This window comes from Psittacula echo (genome assembly GCF_963264785.1).
Source record: "Psittacula echo genome assembly, chromosome: 9".
In the NCBI taxonomy this organism is placed as follows: domain Eukaryota; kingdom Metazoa; phylum Chordata; class Aves; order Psittaciformes; family Psittacidae; genus Psittacula; species Psittacula echo.
In genome coordinates this window covers 20,861,938-20,875,181 of record NC_137745.1, presented here as the reverse complement: position 1 = coordinate 20,875,181, position 13,244 = coordinate 20,861,938, and the positions used below count along the sequence as shown (strand labels likewise).

At 55.2% G+C, this 13,244-nt stretch overlaps 1 protein-coding gene across 1 annotated transcript; it reads right to left on the bottom strand.

Annotated features, from left to right (window-relative positions):
- Window positions 1-363: 363 nt before the first annotated feature.
- RPN1 (ribophorin I) lies at window positions 364-7,565 on the bottom strand. Its single transcript, XM_080625438.1, has 10 exons — window positions 7,308-7,565; window positions 6,636-6,700; window positions 5,477-5,783; window positions 4,802-5,011; window positions 3,649-3,841; window positions 3,242-3,341; window positions 2,836-2,974; window positions 2,579-2,698; window positions 1,870-2,115; window positions 364-895 (listed from the first exon to the last, which is right to left on the bottom strand). Exons 1-10 carry the CDS (start codon window positions 7,524-7,526, stop codon window positions 713-715), a joined length of 1,782 nt encoding a protein of 593 aa, XP_080481564.1. The 5' UTR covers window positions 7,527-7,565; the 3' UTR covers window positions 364-712.
- Between the last annotated feature and the right edge of the window lie 5,679 nt (window positions 7,566-13,244).

The following is a 13,244-nucleotide window of genomic DNA, read 5'->3' as shown; positions in this document are numbered from 1 at the left end:
GAGATCTGGGACAGGGATTCAGGGATGCCGGTACTGTTGTCACATGGCACACAGTGAGAGGTAGCAGGAGCGGCTATGTTGTGTTTTATCTCCCCATAAACATGTAGGAGCACGCACATCCCTAAGGAGCATGGGCTTGGCTTTCTCTCATGGGGGGTCAGGACCTTGCAGGGTGGCAAAGCTCTGCCTTCAGAGCACACAGGAGCCAGGAGGTGTCAGGGCTGCACCCTGCTCCCCAGGGCACTGCACAGGATGGGGCCACACAGCCCCTGCAGCAGCCCCTCTGCCTCCCTAGCCCAGTCCAACATGAGGCGAGGCAGTGGTGGGTTTATTTCAAAGTAGAACAAAGGTTTTATTCTTCCTGGAGGTGATGCAACATTCAGATTTGCCACGAGCGTGTCTGTGCTCACACTGGCTGCTTGCGTGCATTTAGTCAGGGCACAGCTACACAGGGAAAACCCAGCGTGGGAGACACAACCTGTCTGAGGCCCACATCTAGTGAAGAACCTTGTCACCCAGGCAAACAGCACGATGGTGTGGTCCCTTGTGCAGCACGCTGCTGAGCAGACAGGCTCTACAGGAAAATCTAAACCCAAAATGTACTTTCAGACACTTCACATCGACTTTTCCCCTAATGCTGCTGGGCAGGAGGTTGGGCTCAATGTGTATCCCCTCCCAGGCTCCTCTCCCCTCCACATGGGCACTGCAGCAGTTACAGTGCATCGAGGATGTTGTCGATCCTGGTGACCAGGTCCTGGCGCTTGCTGGAATGCATCTTCTCATTCTCGATGTACGTGTCCTTCTTGAGCTTGCCAGCCACCAGCCGCTCCGCCTCCACTGAGGACTTCAGAACCAGCTCCTTCACCTGCCCATCCAGCTTCTGAATCTCACTGACCTGATGAGGAGAAACACAGGGAATGTTGGAGGAGACAACAAAATATCCCTGCAGTGAAGCTGGAATAGAAGGGATGGTCAAGTTGGAGCAAAAGGTGAAGCCCCTGCTGAGGGAAACGTCTCCAATTCCTGACTATTGCCTCCTGAGCCATCCCCTCTCTCTGCCATCACATTATGAGTATCTCATGAATATATATTTAAGCAGCACAGATAAAAGGGCTCCAAGGAACCAGGAGCCACACTGGCAAGACAGAGGAGCAGTGACTGTTAAAGAGAGCTTAACAACAGACTCTAAAGGCTCACAGATAAATCACAACTATGACAGCAGGAAGCTGCATCCCTACAGTTAATGGTGTGTGAGAAGCAGGTCTGCAATGACAGAGCTACTCTTTGAGTCAGTAACAGATGAAGCAAAGTGGACCTTAAGAGACTGAAGTGTCCCTCACTTCAGGTTAAGTGGCTGTTCCAGGTGAGTGTGTGCTCAATGTGCTGTGGCTTTCAACGTGGTAGTAAAATACCCCCCGAGGAGCATCACGTTACCAAGCTTCTGTCAGCACCAAATTCACACATGCAAGATGAGGGAGGAGATTTTGGTCTGGCTGGTGTCAGTAGTGAAGTTGGGACTGATAACGTGTTGATAGCCTCCTTTTTTGGCCTGTCACTGTCACAGGCTTCATGAGAAGCATCAGGACTGTGTTACAGAAGCATTCATGTGAACAGATCCTGCAGCTGGTTCAAGGGCTGTTTAAGGAACAGCACAAGCAGGTGTTTAGCAGCACCACTTACAGAGCTGCATAACCACTACTGCAAACAGACAAACCTGATCTTCACACCCTGGCAAGGATCAAGCCATTTCCAGAGGAAAAAGACCCTACAAGACAGGCTGCAGAAACTAACCCCCAAATTAAAACTCACATAGAACAGATGATAGAGTAGAACAGGAGAGCCTAACAAAAATTCATTACAATTTCTTACTTTATCACATAAGTCAGAGCCTTCTGTCTTCAGTTTGGACTGCAGAGAGGCTATTTCGTTTGTCAGGGCCTTGTGCTCTGTCTCCAGAGACTTCTTGCCACTGTTGAGGGTGGAGATGTCCCGTGACTGCTTGTATTTGTTCACTGCCTCATCGAAGTGGCGGTACAGCCCCAGCCTCTTGTTCACCAGAGTCAGCACTTGCTCTGTGATGCAGGCCACCTTCATCCTGGCTTCAGCAGCTGGATCCTGCAACAGGACACAAGGGAAGATCAAAGCAGTCCTATCTTTAACCTCCATCAAGCCACAATTGCAGTCTGCACAGGACTGTTACAGAACTTGCTTCTTTTGCAACTAAGTCACTGACAGGAATCAGGTGAATGGTGCCAAGTACTGACTGGGACAAGCACCTTTCAGCACTCAGCCTAGACCAAGGAAAGTGAAAACACTGCAGAAGAACTGTGGACATCCCTGCATCTCAGGGGGAATTCCTTCTTATCCAGAAGGCAAAACTCTGGTTATCCTGAGCATACCACTTCAAACCCTACAGGAGTATCAATGCTCAGGCAGCATGAAAACAGAGCTCCAGCTAAGGATCTAGTAAAGTATCTGATCAGCAGGAGCATTCAGTAGGAATTACTGTGTGAAAGATCTCCATCCCTCAGCTGAGTGAGCCACTAATGCTCCCAAAGGGCTCTCCAGCATACAGCACCTTGGTGATGGAGAAATCCAGCCTCACGTAGACAATCACGGTGAAGAACAGGATGTAAAAGGCTCCAACCACCAACAGAGGCTCCTGCAGCATCAGGATCTTGTTGAAGGTGTAATGAACCTAGAAGAGAAGTTCCAAACACTGAGTGAAAGCAGTGATCCCTGTTACTACAGGAGAGAACTCCTCTCTTCAGGCAGCTGGTGAGTTTGGAGGGGACACAACTGCTCAGGCAAGCCACACACAGAGGCCACACTCACCACGATGTCTTGGATGTGCTGCTCCACCAGGTTGCTCTTGTGTGCCACAATAACTGGACGTCCAAAGGTGTCCAGGTAAGTGTAGTGGAGCTCATCTGAAGCACGATTGATTTCATAGGGGCTGTCCACATGGATATTCCTGTGGATAAAACCACAGTCCCATATGACTGTACAGTGTCTGAGATGATGTAACGTAAGACTTGGCTGGCCAACCGTGGCCTCAAGCCCAAGGCCAATTATACAGTTTAAACACCACTCTAAAAGGAAGCAAAGCTGTGTTCCAAGCTCTCCTCCACATGCACAGCCATGGTTTTGTTTCACTGTCCTCAGGCCACTCCAGTAAGCTGGAGAAGTGCCACCACCACAGCAGCATCTGCAGTAACAAGGCAGGAGCAAAGACACTCACTTGGCACCTTCTGGCAGGACAATCTTGACAGTCAGGGAATCCGTGACTTGCTCATCAAACACGTGGTCCACAAACCTCATTTTCAGGGCATACTGATCACCTAAGGGAGGGCAGAGCAGGGGGTTACAGCTGCTCAGAGAACAAGGGGCAACCCTGAAGCTCAGCTCCTCACAGGAGTGAGGGTGCATTCTGCAGCAGGGCTACCAGCTCCCTCGAGTCCATTTCAACCAGAGGTCTGCAAAAGCCTGAAGGCAGCACAAAGAAGGTGGATTTGCACATTCCAGAAAGATCAGCCAGCAACTCTTGCTGCTGAGGTGCAGCATGGCACAGCTTTCACTGCTTTACTGTACAGCAACCACCTTTAAACACAGAGAAAGCTTCTTATTCCCTTCCCCTGTGCCACCCACCAAGGTTGTAGAGGTATTCATAGCTTGGGAGGTTGTAGCCGATGATGTAATGGGTTTTCCATCCCCCAAAGAGTGGGAAGCGAGGCCGGATCTCCATCTCCACAGAGTCATCCAGGACAAGGAGGTGGCTGGTGGAGATGTTTCCAATTTCATCTCGGTAGTAGACGTCCTGAGCAGCGGCGGGGAGAATGGTCTGTGTGGAGAGCAGCAGCAGTCAGTGCCTCATTAGCTATTCCCAGTGGAACTGAGAAAAGCAGCAATGGCTGGGCAGGATCAGGAAACCCTGCTCCCACGTGGGAGATGCAAAATGGCCATTCAGCTGCACTGAGCAGTAAAATTGTGCTATTATAAGCAGTGAGCCACACAAGTGGCCACCAGCACCAAAATCACTTGGCCTCTAAAAGGATGTGCTTCTTCCTCCAGTGCAGTTTCCAATACCCCAGACAGTGAGGGAGCCCATCCTGCCCACCAGGACAGCAATTCCCTCTCTGCTTCAGCCTGCTGCCCCATGGAGCTTGCTACTGCCTTCGTGCTCAGCAAAATGAGAGTTCTCTGTGGCCGCACCACCCTAGAGAATGACAACACCAACCCTGGAGGCTTCCAGCAGTGAGAAAGGGTTTGGTTTGGATGGAAACACAAAACACTTCTCACATCTGGCCAGCAGAGCCACAGCTTTAACTCTCTGAGTGCTTTGTGAGCAAGGAATGAATGGGTCAGCTTACAATTAATGCTGTTCAACATGATGAGGATATGACAGGGAAGGCAGCCCTGAAAACAAGAGTGTGGGGACAGAATGAATGGCCCTTGAACAGTGGAGAATAGAAAGCAGAACAGTTTGCACAGGGATTAAGGGGTTTAGAGGGTCCCTGAGATTGGGGGGGAGCATGGAGGAACACCACCTGCCTGGGTATATGCAGTTTGTTTGCCCAACAGATGTGATGAAACATGTAACCTCCTAATTCTACCTCCAGAAGCTATTCCTGTCTAGCATGAGCCCTCTGAAAACAGATCAGAGCTTTAATACTCCCTCATTACTTGGGTATGGTACCAAAGAAAAGGACAACTCTATTTTTGTCCCTCTGGGGATGCAAGAAAGGGGGAAGCCACAGGAAAAAAGAAAAGTCAAATTTCAGTAATTAAACAAGATGTCAACCTTAAAGGACTTGACCGAGGAGATGCCGCTGTCTGGCTGGCGCTGGTAGTCGTATCTGGAGAAAGGCCCTTTCAGCACTGCTCCTGTGTGCTTCAAATCAACTGTCTCCTCAACTGCAATGTTCCCCCAGTGAGACACCTCGATGACCCGGGTCATGCTGGTGATGGTCAGGAACGGGCTGTTGTTTTCATAGTGCACCTTCAGAGTGTCCTGACAAGGGAGAAGATGAACTATCAGACCTGAAGCAAAGAGCAGCTTCCCCTTACAATTCTCTTCATGTCCCACAGAGGAGCCTCCCTGACAGGCTCACAGAGGTGAAGCTAAGGGCAGAGGAAGGTTTGAGGCATCCCTGCCCAGTTCACACTGGGCACTGGGTACCTGGGGTGTTCTCTCACATCTGGCTGAGTGAGAACAGTGAGAGATCCAGATGTGCAGTTTTTCCCACTGCAAATACACCCCTGCCAGAGCCATGACCAAGCAGAGGTCAGCAATCACACCTGCACAAGGAGCACCTTGCTGAAGCACGTGTTCCCACCTCCATGCAAGCTAACTCAGTCTTGACCCATGATTCTTACACAAAAGCCTCTGCTTCCCACTCCCCAGCCTCTGATATGCAGGTGCCACCTTGGCAAGATGCTCTGTGCACTGCCACCACCTCCCTGCACAGACATTTACCTGGCTGTAGGGAGGAACGTCCTTGAAAGGGCCATACTCAATCGTGTCTTCCGTGCGGGAGGGGTTGCCCAGCTTGCTGTAACTCTCCACGTTCCTGGAGGCCAGTTTGACCCGGGTTGTCTGGCTCTTGGTGAAGTATGGGGAGTAGAAATAGTGATTCCCTTCAAAGACCACAAACTGCTTCTCGCTCTGGGTGATGTGGGTGGGGTAGGGCTGCAGGACGTGCGTGAAAACCATTTCCACAGACACCCGGACCTTGGCTCCCGGTGCCAAAGGAGACGGCAGCTTCACTGAGAAGAATTTCCCACTGGAAGGGGGAAGAACAGGTAAGTCATGAGAGATCTGCCCTGAGAGAGCGCTCGGATCCAACCCCTGCAACATCCCCTGTGGATGGAGCCCAGCTATCGCAGAATCAGACTGGTTTGGGTTGGAACGGGCTTACAGCTCCCCCCGTTCCAATCCCCATGTGTGACTGCAGCTCCTCCAAGGTGCACAGATGTCCTGCCCCAGAAGGTGTGCTTACTCTGGACTGGAGAGGCAGCACAGGGTGAACCGTGTCCAGAGGAGTTACAGTCTTTGCTTCACAAAACCACTCGTGCCCAAGAGTACTCAGGATCTCTCTGTAATTGCCACTGCCAGGCATTTGAGACCTCAAAAGGGAGCAACGGGTAAGAGCATGATCACAGCTACAAGGCTTCCCTTACTTATATCCCTTAATAAAGGGACAGGGCATTACTCAAGGCACTGAGTACAAGCCTAAGAGCAGCTGAGACCTCCTGAGCTGCATTTAAGAGAGAGCTTCTCTCCCTTACAAGACTGTGTCCTCACTCTCAGCTATGGGTGGCTGTGAGGAGCAGGTATGTGCTGCTGGTGCTGGGCTCAGTGCAGAGACCTAAACCCACATGTGTCATCTCCCAAGGAAAGAGCATGTGAGGGAGGGGAATGGCTTCTACTGGGGCCTCCTGGCCTGCAGGCACTGGGTCTGGCTGCTCGTGTCCCCTGGCTCTGTGGCAGCCAGCATGCAGGCTGAGTATGGGGTGGATCTTTTGGGGACCAGAAGACTCTGGGATCTCCAGCTATGTGGGACTGAGGCTGTATTCCTGCTGCACTATGAGGATGGGGCTGGAACCCCCCTGCACAACACTAGGTACTGACTCACCTTTTGCCCTTAACTTTAGTCTCTCTCACTTCCAAGGTGTTCTCTTCCTCTTCCTCACCCTTCACCTGTTCCAAAACAACAGACTGATCAGTGTGCTGCTGTTCAGAGTCTTAATGTGTCTGGGGTAAGCTCCATTTGGTTCCTATCCACTCCTTCGGGGCACGACCCCAGGAAGGACAAGCTGATAGAAAGCTATTACAAAAACAAACCCCTTTTATAGTGTTTCCCGTTAACACACATTGCGGTGTGCTCGGTGCAAGAACAGACACTGGAGGAGCAGTTGCTTTTGTGACTTCCCCCGTGTTTCCTATAGCGGAGAGCGAGCGGCTACGGGATCACTGCACATCCCGCTGCACTCAGAAGAACCCTCCTGCACCGCGGGCCCAGGGCTGCAGTAGCTGGGTGCCGGCGCCGCTGCTCCGCTCCCGTTACCGCAGGACCGCCGTTATTAGCGCCCGTCCCGCCTCCTCCATTGTCGCCCGGGCGGCGCACCCGCTTCAGCCCGTACCGAAACAGCGCCCGGGTCGCGGCTCACGATGCAGGCGCGGGGCCGCCACGCCAGCGGAACCGCGGGAGCCGACGTGTCCCTGCGGGCGGCGGGGCCCGCGCAGCGCCGGGGCCGGGCCGGTTCCCCCCGCGCTCCCCCGCGCCGGGGCCGCCGCCGCTGCTCACCTGCACGCCCAGGTAGGCCAGGCGGGGCTCGAGGCCGGGCTCCAGTGCCAGCAGGAAGGAGGAGGCAGCCGTGCCCGCAGCATTGGCGAGGCTGAGCTCGGCAGAGACCTTGGCGAGGTGCGTGCTGAGGTCCACGGAGCGCCGCGCCTCCTCCAGCAGCAGGTCGGCGGCGGCCCCGGCCGCCAGGCACAGCAGCAGGCGGCACAGCAGCCCCGCCATGGCCGACTCAGCACGGGGAGGGCACAAGATGGCGGCGCCCGCGCTGTACGGGGAGGGCACAAGATGGCGGCGCCCAGAGAGGGAGGAGGCTCACGATGGCGGCGCCCAGCGGCGCCTGAGGAGGAGCGGATGGTGCGGGCTCTCTGAATGAGATCTCCAGGTACCGGAAGGGATTTCCTCAGTGCTGTGAGTTTGGATCTGGAGTCAAATCGCCTTTGGCAAAGGACAGATAAAACATGTCCTGGTGTGCCGGGTTCCAAACAGCATCACCTCTTTGCTGCTCTTTAGCTCCTCGCTGCCCCCCAGTTCCTACCATGGAAATTCCTTAGCAAATTCCTTCAATTTCCTTTGATTTATGTACCAGACCTGAACTCGGTGTCGGCCCCACTGCCCATCCCAGTGCATGTAAGTCTGCCACCGTGTTCTGTGTGACAGCAGTAGCAGGGGATACCCCGCCAGCCCCGTGTTTGCAGCGGGAACTGTTCCAGGCCCTCCGCTCTCCAGGAAAACCGTGTTTATCCTGGCCCTGTTCTCCGGAAGCCAGCACTGGGTGGGCAGGTTCAGGGAGACACAACTGACCCGGAGGGCAGGGCACGGCATCCCTGTGGGCTGGGGATGCCATCCCTAGGGACACAGCCGGGGGGGGGGGGGGGGCTCAGCCGTGACGGAGCCGGGGTCAGCCCCGCCAGACCGAGGGATGGGAGAGGTCTCATCCATGTCCCTGGCAGGGCAGCCTCTACCCTGCTGCTGTCACAGGGCTGATGCAGTCCGAGCTGGGGCATCTGTCCCAGCAACCTGTTCACAAGCAGGAAAGGAGGTTCCTGAAGGAACAGGCTGGCCACGACCACAGGAGGAGCAGGGAATGGGATCTATCCTCGTGTTGCACAGGGTTGCACAGGAGTCGCAGAACTCACCCCGGCCCCACCTTAGCTTAGACTTTAATACAAACCCCAATGGGAACGCTGAGGAGAGCCCCAGGCACGTGGCTGCCGTGATGGCTGAGGAAGAGCTCCGGCTTTATTGGTGCTTCCCTGGTTAATCCTGTCCCTGTAAAGCCCAGGCAGCTCCTGGCTGGCAGCGGGAGGCAGAGGCCACTTGTCTGTGTTCAATCCTGAGCCAGGTCCCGCGGTTCCCGGGCACGGGAGCGCAGTGATTCAGAGAAAACTCCAGGAACAAACTCGCCAACAAAGGTTTCAAGTTGACAAGCCGGTATTCTGTATTGCGGCGCCGGGAGACACGCGGGATAGCTGCTCCGTATTGCTACACAAGCCGTCCTTATATAGCCACTGGGCATACATACATATTCATGAGGCTAGCTATGGATTACATCACTTTCCAGAAAGTTTCTCACATGCATACAAAATGTGATGGTGGTCTTTAAGGGTCGTTTAGTTCTCCCAACAATCTTCATAACTTCTGGCAGTCTTTGAAGCACCAACTTAATTAACATTACAGACATAGCAATCATCCTGTCCTACTTACCAGTTTAACTGCTCCCATCCTGGACATCTGCTAGGCCCGGATGCTCCCCATCCCCAGGTCCTGTTTTCCTATTCTGCTTTTCTTACACTTTCTGTACTAAGGTCCTAAGGACCTAAAACTATGTCAACTACCTTCAAGCACCGCAGTTATTTTCCATTACAAAGCCATGAAACTTAACGTTACTTAGAACTGATTACATTGTGCTTTTGTGCCTCCTTGTCTCAGCAGGCAGGACCTGCCTGGGTGCAGTGGCCTGGCCAGGACCCTCAAGGAGCAGCCGGGGGGGGGATGAAGCTCTTCCAGCCTGGGTGCTTTTACAGCCCCGTTTCCCAGCTCCTCAGCACCGCTCGCATTGAGCCTCTGCCTGCCATGGGATGGGGAATGGTGGGGCTCAGCTCCACGCTGCGCTGGGTGCGTGTCCTGCGTCTGCACAGAGGTGATGCTGCCGGGCGCTGCCTGCTCGGGGGCTCTTCAGCTCCCGCAGGAATCTCCCCCCTTCCATGCTCACCTTTCATTGCACCTCTTTCTGCCTGGGTTTGCGCACAATCTGGTTTCCTCCCTGCATTAGACCTTGAGGCTCAGCGGTATTACTGCGTGTGCCCAGCGATGGTGCGGAGCATCGGGAGGCACAGAGGGACGATGTGCCGGAATGGGCAGTGTCTTGTGGGTGCTGTGAGGAGCTGAGCCCGCCGGGTGCTGCGGGAGGGAGGAAACAACGCAGCGAGGGGGCCCCTTCTCTATAAAACCCCTTTTAACTGCGCCCGACCCTCACCGGCAACGGAACCGAAACAGAGATGGGCACCGCGGGTGGCCGCCAGGAGGCGCCCGGGGCGCGCCAAAGGGGCGGTGCCGGCAGCGTTAGCGCCACCCCTCGGAGGGGCCGACGTGGCGGCTCCCGGGCCCCGCTGCCCGCGAGGAGAGCGGCCGCAGCGAGGGACCGGGTCTGGTTCCGCTGCCGGGGCACCGCGTGAGGCTGCGCCCGCCCGCTGCCGGTGATGGGTCAAAGCCATCCAGACCCGTGGGGTAACGGGGGTCAGCGCATCAGCGCAGCCTGGCAGTGTTCAAGGCCAGGTTGGACACAGCGGCTTGGAGCACCCTGCTCCAGTGGAAGGTGTCCCTGCCCGTGGCAGGGGTTGGAGCTGGAGGAGCTTTAAGGACCCAAACCACGCTGTGATTCCGTGGTTCCACAGCCATTGCCACCCCACTGAACTGCCGGGCCCCGGGGGTGCTGCAGGAGGTGGTGCCGGTCCGCAGGGTGAGGCACAGGGAGGCCGGCACACCGGAAGGGCTGTGCATTCACACAGCGCTGCCATTCAGTGCCCGCTGCCCTTGAGAACACATCTTTCCTTCTGAGCCCTTCAGGGCCCGCCAGTCTGGTGCCAGGACCCACCTCAGACCCGCACAGTGCCGGGGCCACCATCCTGCCCTCGGAGCTGGTGAAGCCCAGCAAGGGATCCTCACCAGCCACACTCGGTACAGTAACTTCAGTTTCCATCTCTGCACGGAGCAGCTGCTTTTTCTCTGCTTCTGGAAAGGGAAGCACTTGCTGGTGAATTTACTTTGGAATTCTGTTGTTCAGAGATTTAAACCTGGATTTTAAAGCCTCGATTTTGCAGAGGCTTTAAACAGACAGGAGGAAGTTGAGGATCCCGCTCACAGCAGCAAGAGGGGGTGGAGACCTCATAGCAGCCTTCCAGGATCTGAAGGGGAGCTATAAAGATGCTGGGGATGGACTCTTCATCAGGGACTGTAGTGACAGGACAAGAGGTAACGGGTTCAAACTGAAACAGGGGAAGTTTAGATTGGATCTAAGGAAGAAATTCTTTACTGAGAGGGTGGTGAGGCACTGGAATGGGTTGCCCAGGGAGGTTGTGAATGCTCCATCCTTGGCGGTGTTCAAGGCCAGGCTGGATGAGGCCTTGGGTGCCATGGTTTAGTGTGGGGTGTCCCTGCCCATGGCAGGGCGGTTGGAACTGGATGATCTTAAGGTCCTTTCCAGCCCACACTATTCTATGATTCTGTGATTCTATGTGCAGGTTGGCAGCTCCTGCTGTGCCTGCTGCTTCCCCAAGGCCCTGTCTGAACAGTGCTCACTGGGAGATAAGGCAGGTTTCTCATCAGGTTGCTAAACCCTGGAGTCCTCCTTCCCTAGGTAATGCTCTGTGAGTGCCAGCAGGGATTTACCTGTCTCCTGCACAAGCAGCCCCTGTGGCTGAATCAAAGCCTCTGTCCAAGCCTGGCTGTTCACAGGCCTTGGGCATGTGTGTACATGGGGTGGGCGGTGGCCCCTTCCCCAGGGGCAGCCCCATTGAGCCCTGGTACCTTCCCACCGCAGGCTGCTGGATGTGTGACCCAGAGAAGGAGCATCACCCCCCTGTGATCAGCACTGGTCTGCAGCAGGGAATGAGACAAACCCAGCCGAGACCCTGTTCATCTAAATGAAGTAAAAGGGGCTGTTTTCTGTTTGCCAGGAATTCGGGCAGGGTCTGGAGTCAGCCCTGAGTGCTTGCACAGAATAACTGAAGCTTTAGCACCCTCCTAAACCCATGTCGGTTCCAGCTGACTGTGCCTTGCAGGGCATACCTTCAGTTCAGGGGCTCAGGGATTGCAAACAGTGAGTCACAACTCCCTGGGATCCAAAATGCAGCTGCTGAGGCACCAGCACGGAGAATGTTGTCCAAGATAAGAGCAAAGCAAACCTCGCTGCCCACACACTCATATCCCTCAAGGCTGAATATCTTTGTCACCGTCTTCAAAAACACACACTCGGAGTTACACAGGCTTCTTGTGGTTGCCATTGATACGGGATTTGCTGCTTTTAGAGCAGACAAGAGGGGATTGTGAAAAGCTGTGACTTGGGAGAGCTGAGCAGATGGATCTGGAGCTAATGTGCAGCACCCCATGTGTGCAGAGGTGGCTGGTGCTTGGGGAGAGAATCACTGCAGGACATGTCCATGACCTGTGTCCCTCCCAGGGAAGGACCCAGAATCGCTCTCGAGGCCTCTGCATACAGCCTCTGGTCCCTTCCATCCCTGGATCCTGGAGAGCACACATGCAGCCCGGTTGGTTCCGCCCATGGGGCTTCGGGACACCTCTCAGCACTGCCTCACTGCAGAGGAAGAAGCGACGTGCGAGTCACCTGTCCCATGAAGTGTCCCACTCACAGCAGCCGCATGGCACCAGGCTCCTGCCCCATGACACATCCCAGGTACAACAACGTGACACGGGCACAGAACGCCTGGTGCAGAGCTCACGTGGCTGGTCCACCTCATCGCACAGGCTCCGTGCAGAGCAGTGCTGGCACACGATCTGCAGAGCGCTGCATCCGCCTGTCCTGCCTGTTCCCAGCGCTTCAAAGCCACTGGTGTCATGAGCTGAGAGGTCTCGGGCACACCAGAGCTTCACTGTGAAGGCTTCAGAGCTTGGTAAGTAGCAGTGTGCAGAACCCGGTGCTGTGGTAGCACGCTGCTGTGACAGAGCCTTGAGTCCTGGGGAAGGGCCGAGTCTGCCAAGGCTGTGCAGCTCTGCTGGTGCTGTGCAGCTCTGTGCTGGTTCTGTGCAGCTCCATGCTGGTGCTGCGCAGCTCTGCTGGTGCTGTGCAGCTCTGTGCTGGTGCTGTGCACCTCTCTCTGTACCTATTTCTACAGCATTCCTATGGTTTAAAAGCCTTTCAGAAATGCCCACATTCAGAGGGCCCTGGGTCTGACAGGGACTGACTCACTCTGGCCTCCGGGAAGTTACTTCACTCCCTGGATCATCCTCTCCACTTGAGTGCTGGACCCATCATGGACCAGCAGACCTCCAACACAGCTGCACAGAGACCATTGCTGGACCCATCATGGACCAGCAGACCTCCAACACAGCTGCACAGAGACCATTGCTGGACCCATCATGGACCAGCAGACATCCAGCACAGCTGCACAGAGACCATTGCTGGACCCATCATGGACCAGCAGACCTCCAACACAGCTGCACAGAGACCATTGCTGGACCCATCATGGACCAGCAGACCTCCAATACAGCTGCACAGGGACCATTGCTGCTCTGGAGCACAGGCTGGGAAGTGAGGAGGAGCTGGGGTTGCTGGGGAAGCTCTGTAGCAGGGGAGGCCAGAGGGGCTCACTGCTTGTGTGACAGCCCTGGGCGTGACAGTCACAAACAGGGAACAGGCATCTCTGTCCCCGAGCCCCAGGGCCATGGCAAGTTCAAGTGTCACAGGGCAAGGGGGTGTTCGAT